Source organism: Neovison vison, chromosome 13, assembly GCF_020171115.1.
Source record: "Neovison vison isolate M4711 chromosome 13, ASM_NN_V1, whole genome shotgun sequence".
Lineage (NCBI taxonomy): Eukaryota > Metazoa > Chordata > Mammalia > Carnivora > Mustelidae > Neogale > Neogale vison.
Window position 1 is genome coordinate 117,081,342 of NC_058103.1, and position 15,968 is coordinate 117,097,309.

A 15,968-nucleotide genomic window follows, 5' to 3' on the forward strand; every position below is an offset into this window, starting at 1 on the left:
CTTTTAAAGGTTTTCTTGTTTTTGTTGGGTTTTTTTGAAAGATTTTATTTTTTATTTTATTTTTTTAAAATATTTTATTTATTTATTTGACAGACAGAGATCACAAGCAGGCAGAGAGGCAGGCAGAGAGAGAGAGGAGGAAGCAGGCTCTCCGCTGAGCAGAGAGCCCGATGTGGGGCTTGATCCCAGGACCCTGGGATCATGACCTGAACCGAAGGCAGAGGCTTCAACCCACTGAGCCATCCAGGTGTCCCCTGAAAGATTTTATTTTTATTTGACAGAGAGAGATCACATAGTAGGCAGAGAGGCAGGCAGAGAGAGAGGGGGAAGCAGGCTCCCTGCTGAGCAGAGAGCCTAATGTGGGCTTGATCCCAGGATCCCAAGATCATGACCTGAGCCAAAGGCAGAGGCCCCACCCACTGAGCCACCCAGGCACCCCAGCTTACCTCTTTTAAAGACCTCATCTAGGGCGCCTGGGTGGCTCAGTGGGTTAAGCTGCTGCCTTCGGCTCAGGTCATGATCTCAGGGTCCTGGGATCGAGTCCCGCATCGGGCTCTCTGCTCAGCAGGGCCTGCTTCCCTTCCCCTCTCTCTGCCTGCCTCTCTGCCTACTGTGATCTCTCTCTGTCAAATAAATAAATAAAATCTTAAAAAAAAAAAAAGATTAAAAAAAAAATAAAGACCTCATCTAATTAGGTCAGGCATATCCAGGGAGACCTTTCTTTCCTTTTTTTTTTTTTCTTTCTCTTTTTTAAAATATTTTATTTATTTGACAGAGACACTCAGGGAGAAAGGGAACAGAAGCAGGGGGAATGGGAGAAGGAGAAGCAGACTCCCCACTGAGCAGGGATTCCCAGTGTTGGGCTTGATCCCAGGACCCTGGGATCATGACCTGAGCCGAAGGCAGACTCTTAACAACTGAGCCACCCAGGTGCCCCACGAGACCCTTCTTTTGATTACACTCCAAATAGCCTGATCTTGGAAATGATATCCCATCAAATTCACAGATTCTGCCCCAATTATACAAGGTCTGTATACCAGCAGGGACAAACTTTAGGGGCCGTCTTTGAATTCAGCCAACCACACCACTTAGGTGTGTGGGCGGGGGTGCTCCTTCCCAAGTTTGCCCCCAGCTGGGCCCCCAGACCCCAGTCCATTCTGTTGCTTCTGGTGGGTGCTCCTTCCCAGAAGTGTTGAGGCCAGACATCCTGGCTCTTGCCCAAGGCTGTCAGGGTCGTTGGTCTCTTCCTATCATCATCTGCCCTGAAATCATTTTCTGTCCCTCTGGAAGAGCAGTTGCTGGGCTTCCGGTGCCTGATGGATGTCTTGGCTGTCAGTTGATGACCACATCAGCTTCAGCCTTCCTCCTGGAGGGGTTGCAACGAGGCCCTTCTGATGTGTGCAGAGGAGACAGATGATGGCATTGAAGAACTTGTGAGGAGAAAGGCACTGTTCTACCCTGGGAATTTCTAGTAAAAGGAAGATCACTGTCCAGAAAAGCTCTTATTTTTCCCTGGTGAGCATGAAGTATACTGGTAAAAAGTGAATGCTTCCTGTCAAGGCTGGAAGTCACCCTTGAGGCCGGTAGTCTGACTGATCCTACATTGCTTCCCCTTCCTCAAGCCCTCCTGGAGCACCTCCAATGATGAGGATCCCACTGCTGGGGGGGTGGGGATGAATGGGAGAAGGCACCTGGGAGAAGGACATGCTTGTTGCTACTGTATTATTGCTCTGCCACATGCCCTTAGATGTGTTACTTCACTTTCTTGAACTACTTCCCTCCTTTGTAAAATGGTAATAATAATGGAACCTACCCAATAGGTTATCGGGCAGATTTCCTAAGATGTAGTGTATGTTGTGCATGGAAACCATGGTCCTGGGAGGCACACGGTCATGTCTCAATAAATGGTGACAAGAAAAAGCATTTTCCTTGGCTGCCTGGGTGGCTCAGTCAGTTAAGCATCTGCCTTCGGCTCAGGTCATGATCCCAAGGTCCTGGGATCCAGCCCCACATTCGGCTGCCTGCTCAGTGGGGAGCCTGCTTCTCCCTTTCCCTCTGCTGCTCCCCCTGCTTGTGCTCTCTCTCAAATAAATAAAATCTTCTTTAAAAAAGTAGTTTGCTGTTGTAAAATTATAGTTCTTTTCCCAGGGCAGGGCAGCTTGCGATATGGGGGATAAGGTATGGAGATAATGTGGATAAACATACCATCTTGGTTGCCTGAGAATCAGTGAGAAGTTGGGGGTAAAAGGAAGCAGCCTTCAAAAAAAGTCTGTGGGGCTGCCGTTTGGAGGCTGGCTTGCTTTATCTAGATTTTATTTATTTGTCAGGGAGAGAGAGAGAGACAGACAGACGAGCACAAGCAGGGAGAGCGGCAGGCCGAGGGAGAAGCAGACTCCTGCTGAGGAAAGCAGGAACCCAGTGCAGGACTGGATCTCATGACCCTGGGATTGTGACTTGAACTAAAGACAGATGCTTAACTGACTGAGCCATCCAGGTACCCCCAGTACGAGGCTTTAATGGTCCTTTTTCACACTGTACCTACTTATTTCTAGTACGTTATTTCCCAAAATATTACTTTTTAATTAGAAAATCATTAAAGGAGGGGTGCCTGTGTGGCTCAGTCATTAAGCGTCTGCCTTCAGCTCAGGTCATGATCCCAGGGTCCTGGGATCGAGCCCCGAATCGTGCTTCCTGCTCAGCGGGAAGCCTGCTTCTCCCTCTCCCACTCCCCTTGCTTGATTTCCCTCTCTCGCTGTGTCTCTGTCAAATAAATAAATAAAATCTTTTAGAAAATCATTAAAGAATATAATTTTTGAGATACGACTTACATACTATAAGGTCCACCCTTTTGAAGCACACAGTTCAGTTGCAATATACGCACTCTGATGTGTAATCACGATCACTAATTCTAGAACGTTTTCATTGCCCCCCAAAGAATCTTTCTACCCAATGACACCCACAAACCCTATTTTAAGCAACTACTAATTTATCTTCTGTCTCAGTGGATTTGCTTATTCTGGACATGTCATATGAATAGAATCATACAATATGTGGGTTTTTTGTGTGTCTGTTATCTTTCAATTAGCATAATGTTTTCATTGTAGCATGGATCAGTACCTCATTCTTTCTTGGGGCAGAATTATACTCCGTTATGTGGATAGACCACATTTTGGATACCCACTCATCAGTTAATGGATATTGGAGTTTCCATGTTTTGGCTATTAGGGATAAGGCAGCTATGAACATTGTGTCCATGTTTTCCTATGGACGTATATTTTCAGGGTTGTTTTGTTTTGTTTTGTTTTTTATATTTTCAGTTCTTTTGGGTGTGCCTGTAGGAGTATCTATGGGCCAAATGGTAACTCTCTGTTTTAACTCTTTGAAGACTTGCCTTATTCCAAAGCAGCCTCTACTGTTTCACATTCAGTTTTTCCACACCCTTACACTTTTTTTTAAACAAAGAAAGTGAAGTCTTTGTAGCTGATTGATCTGGACCCCACACCCTCAGTTTCCTTTCTGGAAACAGGACCCAGGGCAGGGACGTTGTAGGCTCTGAGTCTATTAGCTGCCCATTTCCCTCCACCATCCAGGTCCTGCAGCCCAGTTTCTCTTTCCCACAACCACCTCTAGGGGGCAGCTCATAACAGTTCTTTAACACTTAGGCTTTTCTCCCGAAAAGGTTCAAACTGGCTGAATGCAAAGGGAAAGAGAAGGGAATTTAATTTCATGTCTCTCCTACCAGTGTGAGTGCTGTTCTTATATTTAAGCTCAGGGAATAGTCAATCCTGATTAACTATCAAAAATCATATGAGGATCTAGGGGTGCTTGGATGGCTGAGTCAGTTAAAGCATCTGCTTTTGGCTCAGGTCATGATCCTGGGGTCATGGAATCCAGCCCAGTGTTGGGCTCCCTGCTCAGCAGGGAGTCTGCTTCTCCCTCTGCCCCTCCCTCAGCTCACCCTCTCTCTCTCAAATAAATAAATAAAATCTTTAAACAAAAAACCATGAGAATCTTATTTTTGAAAATTTTGAAATATAGTCTTTTTAAATTTTTAAATATTTAAAATAATATTTAAAATATTTAAAAATAGTATTTATCTTACAGAGGGGGCACACAAGCAGGGGGAGCACAGGCAGAGGGAGAGGGAGAGGCAGGCTCCCTGCTGAGCAAGGCGCCCCACATGGGCCTCTATCCCAGTCCCTGGGATCATGACATGAGTCAAGGCAGATACTTAGACCCCACATGAGGGTCTTATTAAAATACCTATTTTCAGGTCCTTCTTAGGTGATTCTGATCCTGTTGGTTTTGGAGTTCAGTCCAGGCAATCTGTAGTTTTAACAAGTCCCCTAGGCTGATTCTGCTGATGAACCATGGTTGGGAAGCAAGGTATTATATCCTTTATCCCACAGTAATCTAGGCCATTCTGCAGATGAGAAAGCTGAGGCTCAGAGAATTAACTTGCCCCAAATCACGGCCTGACATTCTCCAAAGCCTATAGGTTCAATATGACGCCAGGCATTATATTTGGTAGCACAGGCCTGCAGAGTAGAGAGCCTGCCTGTCTCTCTACTGGGGGACTGGAAATTCTGGCAGGACTGAAATTCTGATAACAAGGACCTTGGCAAACGCCCTACAGTCCTCTTCCCTACTTCCCCTGAATGTGGTGAGAATATGGATTGTATTTGATTCCTAAGGCTGTTTAAACAAAATACCACAGGCTGGGTGACTTAAAGCAACAGAAATTTATTTTTTCACAGGTATGGATGTTCAAAATCCAAAAGCAAGATATCGGCAGGACCATGCATTTTTCCTAGCTTCTGCTGTTTGCTGGCAATCCTTGGCATTCCTTGGTTTGCAGCTGTTTAAGTCCAATCTGTCTCCATCCTCTCCTGTTGTTCATCTGTGTGTCTGTCTCTTCTCCTCTTTTTATGAGGACACAGTCATACTAGGTTAAGGACCCAACCTACTTCAGTATGATCTCTTCTTACATATTAATTACATATGCAAAAACCCTGTTTCAAAATAAGGTCACATTCACAGGTACACACTTCAACCCACCATATCTATGATTGTATCTATGATAATCAGCAGGTGTCACACAAAACCAGAATCCTCATGCCAGGCATAAAATTCCAATCACTATGGTGATGATTCATTTCTAAAAGCAGGTAGAACCTAAGGGTCCAGATGGGAAGAGAAGCTTGGTGGGCACAGGGAAAGATCTGGCCACCGTCCTTAGCAGGTAAGGACTTTGATATGGCATTAGAATAATTCATAAATCTGGCTCAACCAGACTTTATTCATTCAGTCAATAGCTCTGTGGGCTTCCTATGTGCCAAGAACTGGGTGGGGAAGTAAAGCAGGCAGGATCCATTCAAACACGGCTTCTGGATTTTGGGGTTACTGATAACCAGAGGAACACACTAATGAGGGCAATTACAAAGATTTGTGCTCTAAGAAAAACCTGATGTCACCAAGGAGACCCTCCTATGGCTGTATTTTCTCCTTTCTTTCCTTCCTTCTTCACTTCTCCTCCCTCTCTCCCTTCCTTCCTTTCTTCCCCTTTCTTTTATCAACTATCCTCTTGGGAGACCTGGAGGTGTTGCAACATCTTAGTGGAATAGAGGGGACTAGAGCACCCCTAGCAGTGTGGGCACAGTAACAGCCCCAAAGTACAGGATTAATGGGGAAGAGGCTGGGAGATGGAGGGATGGGGAGGTTCCTGTTGAGGAATAAGGGTGGGAGAGGGTCTTACCCAGGGTTTCCCCACACTGTGCAGTGAACATGCCCTGGCAGACTCATGGCCAATGGACAACAGCTCCTAAAGCTTCTACCAATTTGAAACTGTGGATCTCCTCCCCTCCAAAGGCTTTATTGTTTCAACCTTACATAGCATGTCCCCTGAGATGCCAAGAAAGCAGGCCAGGCCTTGGCCAGGGTAGGGTTAATGCCACAAGAAGCCCCACTCTGATCTGGCAATAATGGCTGTGAAATCCTACCTAGCCTGGGTAGCTCTCAAATCTGTCTCCATCTCCTTCCCTAGTACCACGGTCCCATGGTCCCATGGTCCCATGGTCCCATGGATGAAGGATAGTTGGAAGGCAGGCAGGCACACGGGTCCCCTGCTCTAAGAGGGAACTCCTTGAAAGGATTACACCACCCTGTAAGGAGCCCTCCACCCTTCCCCATGTTTGGATGACAGGCGCAGGGAGATGAAAACAGCGCAGGGAGATGAAAACAGCCCGCTAACAAGCCCATAAAAACCCCTAGACTTAGAAACCCCGAAGGCAACTCTCTTGGGTCCCCTTTCTCCTTGGGAGCTTTGTGCTGTCTTTCTTTTTTTTCTTTTTATTTTATATTCATCTTTTTTTTTTTTTTAAAGATTTTATTTATTTGACAGACAGAGATCACAAGTAGGCAGAGAGGCAGGCAGAGAGAGAGACGGGGAAGCAGGCTCCCCGCTGAGCAGAGCACTGACGGACCCAGGACGCAGGGCTCCATCCCAGGACCCTGGGATCATGACCTGAACCGAAGACAGAGGCCCAACCCACTGAGTCACCCAGGAGCCCCAATGTGCTGTCTTTCAATAAACCTGCTCTACTGCCCACTACTCTGCTTGATCTATCCCTTCATTCTTGGAAGTGGCATGGCCAAGAACCACAGGCCCCAAAGGAGAAGAAATCCTGTAACACCATCTTTTACCTCCTTGTGTCCTTGGGGATCCAGTCAGGCTCCTTCCAATTCACCACACCCATCTACACAAGTGTCAGAGAGATACTTCTCAAATGCCAATCAAGCTGGGGCACTCCATGGCTCCCACTGGCCTCCCACTTACTTCAGGGAGGCTCCCAGTGACCTGGCTCCGACTTGGTACTCCAACCCCACCTGCCTCTTGCCGGGTATCCTTCAGACACTGTGGGTGCCGCAACACCAGACACAGTATCCCCTCTCTATGCTCTGCTTGGGGCTGCCTGTCCAGTCCTGTTCTGCTGGCTACCTCCTTCTGATACTTGGGGAACCACCTCCATCAGCATCCCTGCTTCCCAGCTCCACTGTGTGCCTAGACTAGGATCTGGCACAACAGCAATGAAGTCCCTTAAGGACCTGCTGAAAATCCACTGCCCATCTAACCCACGCTCGTCTTGGATTATATATACACGTATATGCTCCCAAATTGATGGAGTGACCTGACAATTTTGTGGGTGTGAGCCTTCACTGCCACCCTAGCCTGCAGGTGCCCCCAGGCAGGGCCCAGAAAGCTCCTGGACAGAGGTCACTATTGGAAAGATGGGGTCTCACAGAGCAGCTTCCCCTCCCTCCTGCTCTGCCCCGCAGTCAGGGAGCCATCCCTGAGGTGCTTCTGTAGCCAACTACCTCCCTAAACTCACCGCCTTATTCCAGCACTTCTCAGGTTCCCACCTCAGTCCTGGGGGTGGGGTTGTATAGGAATACGGGTCAGTCCTTTGGAGGCTGCTCCTGGATCAGCAGGGCCGGAGGATCTGTAGGCAGGGATAGGGTGCCCATGGGTGCTGGCACCATGAGCACCTATCAAAAGCCTGGGAATGGAACCCGCTGGGGTGGAGTGGGGGGTGCAGAAAGGAAAGTGTTTCATAACCTGCCTTCTGGCATCGGAGGCAGGAGCTCAGCCCATCATCAGGGCAGGTTAATGCTCTGAAGGTAGGGAAGCAAGGCCCTCTCCTCCCCATACCGCAGGATGAATTTCTAGGCAGGAAAGGGACTTAATCTGATCCCCACCGGCAAGAAAAGAAAGCCTCTGCAGCCTTCCCTCCCTGACAAGCCTCTGCTTGCGTGGTCCTTGTGACCGGGCACTCAGGATTTCAGATCCTGGTTTTGGAAAGGTGGCCCTTTTCTAGAACCAAGACCAGTCTTCTATAAGCATCTATCATGCAGGACCTCTTCCAAGAATTTTATCATTTTCTTCAGATGCACATGCCCAGGACCAGCCCAGGGCACCTTAGCTGTCAGGATAGTGCATTTTTTCCAACCTTCTTGGACCACCCATGAGAGTCGAACAAGCGCACATAATCCCCCTGGCCCTTTGCAGGGATTCAAGAACAAGAAATTAGGAAAAGCAAACCGTGCTGGACTCTGGATGACAGGGCTCACTAATCCAAAGCTCAAAGGGAGAATTCCCTAAAGAGCCCCTCCTGTCAGCGGCCGAAACTCACCTTTTGTCGCTGGATTTATTTCAGAGTTCTGCCAGCAAAGTGACTTAAATCCTCCCCTATCTCCTTTCCAGAGGTGCCGTTGAGTTGCACGTGGTAGGGTGTGTTTCTGACATCCTGGGGTTAGATGCCACCCCCCACCCTTACCAACTCGAGTCCTTCCAGCACACAACACTCCTCCCCCACCCCCACCCCAGCTGACTTCCGACTTGGACCGAGAGGCTTTTGAGGCTGTTATCTCTTAACAGACAGCTGTGCAGGGCTGGAGGCAGCAGCTTATCAGGGAGCCTGCAGTGATTCACAGCCCAAGTTCCAGCTTCTCTGCTGAATAGTAATTTCCAGCAGTGGATTTGTGCTTGGTCTCTCTCCTCCCCCTCTCCCAAGGGTGTGCTGTCCTTTCTGAGAGAGAGAGCAGTGAAGGGGAGAGCCTACGGATGGTGATGAGGGGTTTTGTGCCAGCTTTCTGGATACGGCTGTCAATTGGCAGGAGGCTGCAGGTTTAGGAAGCCCAGTGGGGTGTGCCTCCCTTGGCAGTGACCGCCCCCCCCCCCAGGAGAGTTCATTGGTGCTTGCCTTCCTTTCTTCCTTCCCAGAAAGGCAAGGTGCTCCTCCCTTTCCCTCAGTGGTAATGCACCATGGGACAAAGGCCCCCCCTTCTGGCCCCGAGCCCCTGAGACTAGCGCCAGACAGGGAAGGCTGGGAGAGGGAGAAGCCAGGGAGTGGGCAATGTGCTTCTCATTCCAGTTTGAAGCTGTCCAGTCTCTGTGTCTGACTGTGAAGACTCCAAAAGCCAAAGTCTCCAGGCTGGAGGGGACTGAGACATAGCAGGGCAGGCCAAAGCAGTTTCCATATAGGTTAAGTGCTAAAGAAGAAACCTAGTGCCAGAGCCATTTTTGTGTTTGTTTTATTAGAAGCACGACTCCAGCTCTGAGACTCAGGGGAGAAGGCGAAGAGTTTTGTCCTGGGTCTCTCCTTCTGGGCCAGTGGGAAAGAGGGTGGTTAAAAGAGCTAGAGCCCATAGAGGTGGCCCTGCACCTCGTCTCAAGATGCTCCTTGATAGCAGGGTAAGAAAACTAGGAAGGTAGCAGTCTCCCCAGGTGAGGGGCAGAACAGACCCCCATCAACTCAGACTCCCTTGCCTTCAAGCAGTCCTTTTCTCACCCCTTGCCCTCAACCAGTCAATGGTGGACGTGATTCCAAGAGCTCTCTTAGGTTACACCCGGGGGGGGGGTGCTCATGACTACTGCATGCCTTTAACCCTTGGGGGTCCTGAGCAAGGCTCAGGAGTCCCATGGTCCACCACTCTCTCCCTGAAGAAGGTTCCAGCATGGCTCAGAAAAGCTGAAGGTGGAGTTCTGCGTCTTCAGACAACACAAGTGGTGGAACGAAGCTTCCCTGGGGTCCCTCTCGTTGCCTTGGGGGTCCATGCTGACCGTCTGAGGAGCTATGTCCAGAGCACCAAGGCGTGAAAGGCCGGAGATGCGTCTCAAGGTCGAGGCCCTGGGGGTGAGATCCAGCGCATCTACGTGGCCCAGACCCACGAGCTCTCAGGCCGTCTGGTCCTCTTCCGCAGCGCTTGGCTCAGGCTGTAACCGCTTCGAAGAGCCTTCTCCAGCCGCAGGTTCCCCTAGGCTCCTCTTGGACGTTGGTGCAGCTGGCTGGGACGAGGGTCCAGGATGGGAGCTCGGGGGCTGGTAGCCGGGTTGGCACGGATCCAGTGCATCCTTGGAAAGTAGGATGGCGAGGCTGGGCACATTCTTAAGTACACTGAGACTGGCAGCCGGCTCGCCAGGCTTCTGACCGGGTGTGGGCCCAGGCGGGAGGCTCTGCCACACCTCGCGCACGCTCCGGTAGCGCAGCCGCGTGACCTGATGCAGGCCCGCCAGGCGGCGCTTTAGGATCTCAGCGCACGTGACGGTCTTGGTGGTGGCCCGACCGCAGCCGCTGAAGACGATGGCGCGCGTGGCTGGCTGCGCCATGCTGGCAGTGGCGAAAGCCAGCAGGTTCCGGATCTTGCTGCCCTCTTTGACCCGCATGTGCACAGCACCAGGCGCCAGGTCCGCGAAGGGGCTGGAGCCTGGGCCGCCCCCCTCGGCCCCACCCCCCACCGGCGCCTCCTCCGAGCGCACCTTACGGAAGTTCTCCATGCGCCGTCGTTGCCCGGACCTCGGGGACGCTGGCTTCGCCATGGGGCCGCCTCAGCCCTGGGGCTGCATGGCCGCCGGTCGCGCCGGCAAGAGCCGGCAGGGGTAAGGGTGCGGGAGCGGCGTGGACGCTGGCGGGCGGGCGGGCTGGGACGGCGCGATCTTCGTCTCCGACTTCACTCCAGCGGGCGCTGCTCTACGCCGCGCTCTCGGCGCCGGGTGCTCCGCGCCTTTAGCAGAGGCCCCGCCTGGGAGCCTGGGAGCCCCCGCCCCTACCGTCAGGCTCCGCCCCTAACTCGGCTTGGCCCGCCCCCGTCCTAGCCTCTGCCGGCTCCTGGGATTCAGTCCCGCCCGAGTCTAGCCACCGGGGCCAGGGAACCTTGCGTTCCGAGAGGTATAGTGGCAGCCAGGGGGTGACCTGCGGGGCGAAGTTCCCCTACAATCGCCATCTGCCCTCCCTGAGCCAACCATCATAAACGGGCGACCTAAATAAAAACTGTTTGCGATGCAAAAGCTGTTTCAAGCCGGGTCCCCGAGCCCTTGCGCGTTGGCCGCCTCTGTCGCATCTCAAGAAAGGTTTTCCGAGAGGCCTGCTGGCGCCTCTTTCCCCCACTCCTCAGGGAACACTCCCACTCCGTCCCTCCCGCGCCCGAGCCGCTCTTGTCGCCTCAAGGACAGCCTGTGCACGGTCAGCAGAGTGCGGAGGCGCTGGCTGCCGCTGCGCCCGGCGCTGCCCTCGGACGACTTCGTCGCGGCGTGGTCTTCGCAGGGCGGCGGGAGACTGAGGTCTCAGCTCGCGGCGCCTGACCGGAACAGGAGGCTCTGGGACCCCCGTACGCTCCTGGGCTGAGGGGTGAGGCGCTGGGCCAGGCTGTCCCTGAGGCGAAAGGGAAGAGAACAAGGAGAGCCCTTCTCAAGGGGAGTTAAGCTCCCCGCACCCATGGAGCGTCCTCTATGAGAGCTGCATGCTTTAGGGTAAGCCAGGCACAGTTCCCTGGTAACGTGGATCCCCTTCTTCCCAGGTGGAACTCGTTGTCAGCCAGCCTTGGCCCCCTGAGACTCAGTGGGGTCCTTTTTCAAAAAGGAGGCTGGATGAAGGCAGGTGTTGGGGGGAGAAGGGAGGAAGGTGGATAAGTTGAAGCCTCGGGGGCATTAGGAAGCTATCGGGAACACCACAGGGCTGGGAGAGTAACCCCGACATCCTGCCAGGAGAGGTAGACAGTGAAGGTGAGGCTGGGGGCTGAAGGGATGATGATGGGAGGGAAGTTAGAAGGAGCTGGACTCTCGCCCCCGGAATTGCTCTGGGACTTCGCCCCTCACCCTTCCATGCCCCCGGCGCAAGCGAGGGAGCGGTGCTGACCTGATCCAGGTTGGGTAGCCTAGCACCGCGGTGGCGGGGAGGCGCCGGGAGAGCTGCAGCGGGCGGGAAACCTCAAACGTGCGAGCGGCCTGACAGTGCCTCGGGGGAGCTGAGTCCCATCCCCGTAACGGGGCTGCCGGGTGACCTTCTGCATTCTCACAGCTGTTGTCGCCTCCTTGGCCTCTTGTTTGACCTAGCTCTCGGCCTCTGCTGTTCAGAACCCAGGCTGAACTTTGGGGGAATGGCTGGAGCTGGTGGACTTTGCGCCCCAACGTCCGAGTGACCAACTCCGTCCGGGATATCCTGGTCGCACGCTAGGCTCAGGGGCCCTCGGGGTAGTGCTCCGCTTGGAGCCCGGACTTCGGCTCAGCCCAGCTCCCGCGGGCCCCACTAGGATCCGCCACAGTCGCGGAGGCACAGCAGCCTTGAGAACACAAAGACTGACTGCAGCGCTTGGCGGCGGGCGCAGGGAACCTCACATTCCGTAAGACCGAGGTAGCTGTGGGACTTAAAGGGCAGCAGTTTCTGCTAGGCCTGGGGAAAAGTCCTGGAACCGGTGGGATCCACGGTGGAAGGGGCTGGTTAGGGAAGAAGCGAGCTCTCCATCCGCAGGAGTATGCAAGCCCAGGCCGAACCTTACTTGGAGGGGATATAGGCCGGATCTGCAGTTTGGTGGACCCGGCCTGGGAGCTCCGGGTTTGCGTCGGGTTAGCACGCGGCTGTTCTGCGGCCGCCCGGGTTGGCCCTCGAAAGCTCCCCCTCCCCCTTCTCCCACCTCCAGCTGTAGAACACAGGGATTCACTTCGCTCCCCCGGGAAGCGAGAGCGCGGAAAAGGCCCGCATTCCCTCCGGGTCCCTTCCCCTTCCCCGCTCCCTCTGCAGCACTTAAAATGTAAATGTACATCGTGATTAGCCGCCGGGTCGCTAATTACCGCTGAAGCCATTCATTACCCTGTCAGCGCGCGTCCTAGCCTGCCGGCTGTGCGCTCCAGCTGGGCGGTGGCGGGTGGAGGGGTGGGAAGGTTCAAGGAGTGGGGGAACTGTGAGTAAGCGTGAGGAGATTGGCTGGGAGGAAGCGGGGGCGGAAGAGGGGCCAGTGGGGGTGAAAAAATGGGTGGGCGGTGATGTACCGGGGCGAGGCTGGAAGAGGGGAGAAATGCGCAGGCCGCAAGGATTGGGGACAGTGAAGTGGCGAGGATACGCGCGGGGGAGGGTTGGGGAGGGGAGGGGCGAGGTTAGAGAGCAAACAGGGACTGGGAGCCGGACGAAGGGAGAATACGCGGGGAGGCGGCCAGGAACCCCGGAGAAGGGGCGAACACGGCTGGGAGGAGAGTAGAGGGTTCAACTCGGAAGGTGGGCAAGTAAATTTGCGTATGGGTGGCGCAGACCCCGCGACGGTTGGAAACGTGGAAAGACAGTCAAGGCTGTTAAAGAGCTGGGTAGGGCCGGGAGTTTTTTTGTTTTTTTTTTTTTTTGTTTTTGTTTTTGTTTTTTTTAAGGCGCGCGAGTTGGGGGGGGGGAATCTATTTCCATATGTGTGCGTTTGTAGATGTAAATGTATTTTTAAAATATCTTTAAGAAAAGAGCACACTGCATCTGTTACCTCGGAGGCAGCATTCAGTTTTTGTGAGCCTCTTGAAGAAAAGAGCTACTGAATACAGAATTTAGCACAGAGCCCTGGAACAGCCTGTGTACAGGAGGTACTGACCTTGGAGCCCGAGCTTCATTACCTCCTTTTTGCCTCTATGTGACCTTGAGCAATTTACTTAATTTCTGTGCCTTGCTTTTCTCAGCTGTGAAACGGGGCTGACATAGGAACTGGTCTCCTAAACGGGCTGTGAGACACATCGCAGTCTTAGAAACTTGGCTGGTGGATTCTCGGGAAATGTTGGCTAGTATTTTTAACATATGATTGGAGATTTAAATAAATTTTAAAAAATTTTAAAGGGAGGTGAGGGGGAAAGAAATCTGGTGAAAGGAAAGGAAAATGGGCAAAGCCTTGGCAAGGGCAGTTTTCCTGATATGTTAGGGACTACTTAGTGGCAGCCTGAAATCCTTTCACCTTCAGAGGAGGTGGTGGGGTGGCTAGACTGGAGCCTGGGCTTAGCCACTACAGCGACAGCTCCCTGCTCTGCAAGAGGACCTTTCCCGCAGCAGTGCACCCTGCCTCTGTGGACAAGTCTCTTCTCACCCCAAAACTGGGAGAAATCCCCAGGCACAGAGCAGGTCTCCTCCTCCTCTGTCTCCAGTGGCAGGAAGAGCAAGCATGAGGACATGATCCTGAAGAAACTGCTCCTAGTCCTAGCCCCTCTGGGCAAGGACTTGGGAACATGCAAAGGAGTCAGGAATTAGAAATTTAGAAGGGGGCCTAAGGGAGCTCACTATAAAGTGCCCAGCATTGGGTCAGGTACTTTTTTTTTTTTTAAGTCTTTTTTAAAAAGTTTTTTAAAAATTTAATTTTAAAGATTTATTTATTATTATTATTTGACAGATAGATCACAAGTAGGCAGAGCAGCAGGCAGAGAGAGAGGGGGAAGCAGGCTTCCCACTGAGCAGAGAGCCTGATGTGGGGCTTGATCCCAGGATCCTGGGATGATGACCTGAGCTGAAGGCAGAGGCTTTAACCCACTGAGCCACCCAGGCATCCCTGGGTCAGGTGCTCTTAACAGATACATTCTCCAATTCAGTTTTCATAATCTTCCTTTTCATCATTTGGAAACTGAGGCGCAGAGAGGTTAAGTAACTTGCCCAGTCATCACAGCTAGAAAGCAGCGACCACATGTGTTTGAATGGAGGTGCTCTGACTCACTTTACTACCTCACCCGAGTGAGTATAAGAGAAAAGGAAACTCAAATGATCTGAGCTGCCTATTAAAGGTATGAGTTGGGGCGCCTGGGTGGCTCATTGGGTTGAGCCTCTGTCTTCAGCTCAGGTCATGATCTCAGGGTCCTGGGATCAAGCCCCACATTGGGCTTTTTGCTCAGCGGGGGGCCTGCTTCCCCTCCACCCCTGCCTGCCTCTCTGCCTACTTGTGCTGTCAAATAAATAAATAAAATCTTAAAAAAATAATAAAGCTCTGAGTTGACTTTGGAGAGAGCAGATGTTTCTACAATGGGGAAGATATATTGCTTATCTATTGCTGCATAAAAAATTACCCCAGGGGTACCTGGGTGGCTCAGTGGGTTGGGCCTCTGGTCATGATTAGCTCAGGTCATGATCCCAGGGTCCTGGGATCGAGGCCTGCATCGGGCTCTCTGCTCAGTGGGGAGCCTTCTTCCTCCTCTCTCTCTGCCTGCCTCTCTGCCTACTTGTGGTCTCTGTCTGTCAAATAAATAAATAAATAAAACCCTTTAAAAAAAAGAAAAAAGAAAAAAAATTATCCCCAAAACTCAGCAGATTGAAACAAAAACAAAACTCAGCAGGTTGGAACAAAAAACATAAAACAAAAACAAAACCTCAGCAGGCTTCTGAGGGCTACAGACCCAAGAGCAGCTTCAAAGGGTGGTTATAGGTCAGGGTCTTTTCCTGAGGGTACAGGCAAGATGTTGGCTGGATCTGGCAGATCTGCTCCCCTGCTTACTTGCATGTTGGTCTCACAAGTTGGTTTGAGGCCTCGGTTCCTTATCACACTGGATCTTTCCATAGATGTGTTCATAACAGTAGACTTCCCCAGAGCAAGTGATGAGAAAGAGAGAGACCAAAAAAACGAAAACAAAAACAAAAAAATGAGCAGGAACATTTTGTAGCCTAGGTACTTCTGAAGAGGAGTTAAGTTCTACTTCTTGAAGGGAGCAGTGTCAAAAAAATCTGTAGATATTTCAAAGCCACAGCAGAAGGGGAGTATTTGGGAGGCAAACTTAGGAGGAGAGACAATCGGGAATCAACATATTGAAGCAAATATGTGGAAAGACTTTGAATCAGGAAAGCCAAATGTATTTCCTGGTGTATGGAAAGCTCTCAATAATTTTTTTTAAGATTATCTATTTATTTGAGAGAGAGTGCATGCTAGGGTATGAGGTTGGGGGAGAGGGGAGGGACAGAGAGGGAGAATCCCAAGGCAACTCTGTTCTGAGCACAGGGCCCAAAGCAGAGCTTTATTTCAAGACCCTGAGATCATGACCTGAGCTGAAACCTGGAGTCAGATGCTTAACCCACTGAGCTACCCAGGAGCACCAATAAATGTTTGCTAAACAGTTGCATGAGTGACAACTTCCTTTTCTTTTTTAAAGCATTGGTGTTTACTGTTTTTCTTTTTAAAAAGATTTTATTTGGGGCTCC

The 15,968-nt window shown here is 51.6% G+C and overlaps 2 protein-coding genes across 3 annotated transcripts in view; one reads left to right on the forward strand and one right to left on the reverse strand.

The window, feature by feature from the left end:
• Positions 1-9,074: 9,074 nt before the first annotated feature.
• Positions 9,075-10,440, reverse strand: RPP25 (ribonuclease P and MRP subunit p25). The gene has a single exon (XM_044231164.1). The coding sequence runs from the start codon at positions 10,373-10,375 to the stop codon at positions 9,734-9,736; it is 642 nt and encodes a 213-aa protein (XP_044087099.1). The 5' UTR covers positions 10,376-10,440; the 3' UTR covers positions 9,075-9,733.
• A 1,685-nt stretch (positions 10,441-12,125) lies between these two features.
• SCAMP5 (secretory carrier membrane protein 5) overlaps positions 12,126-15,968 on the forward strand; it is a 38,826-nt gene continuing 34,983 nt past the window's right edge. The window contains exon 1 of one of the 2 annotated variants that reach the window (XM_044231671.1): positions 12,126-12,185. The gene's annotated coding sequence lies outside the window, so the exon portion shown is untranslated. Of the gene's footprint in view, positions 12,186-12,776; positions 13,044-15,968 lie in introns of those variants that run through there. The other variant, XM_044231672.1, reaches the window with a different exon arrangement.

Bases quoted from the DNA above. Each gene is read 5' to 3' on its own strand.
- RPP25 (XM_044231164.1), bottom strand. From the start codon at position 10,375: ATGGCGAAGCCAGCGTCCCCGAGGTCCGGGCAACGACGGCGCATGGAG.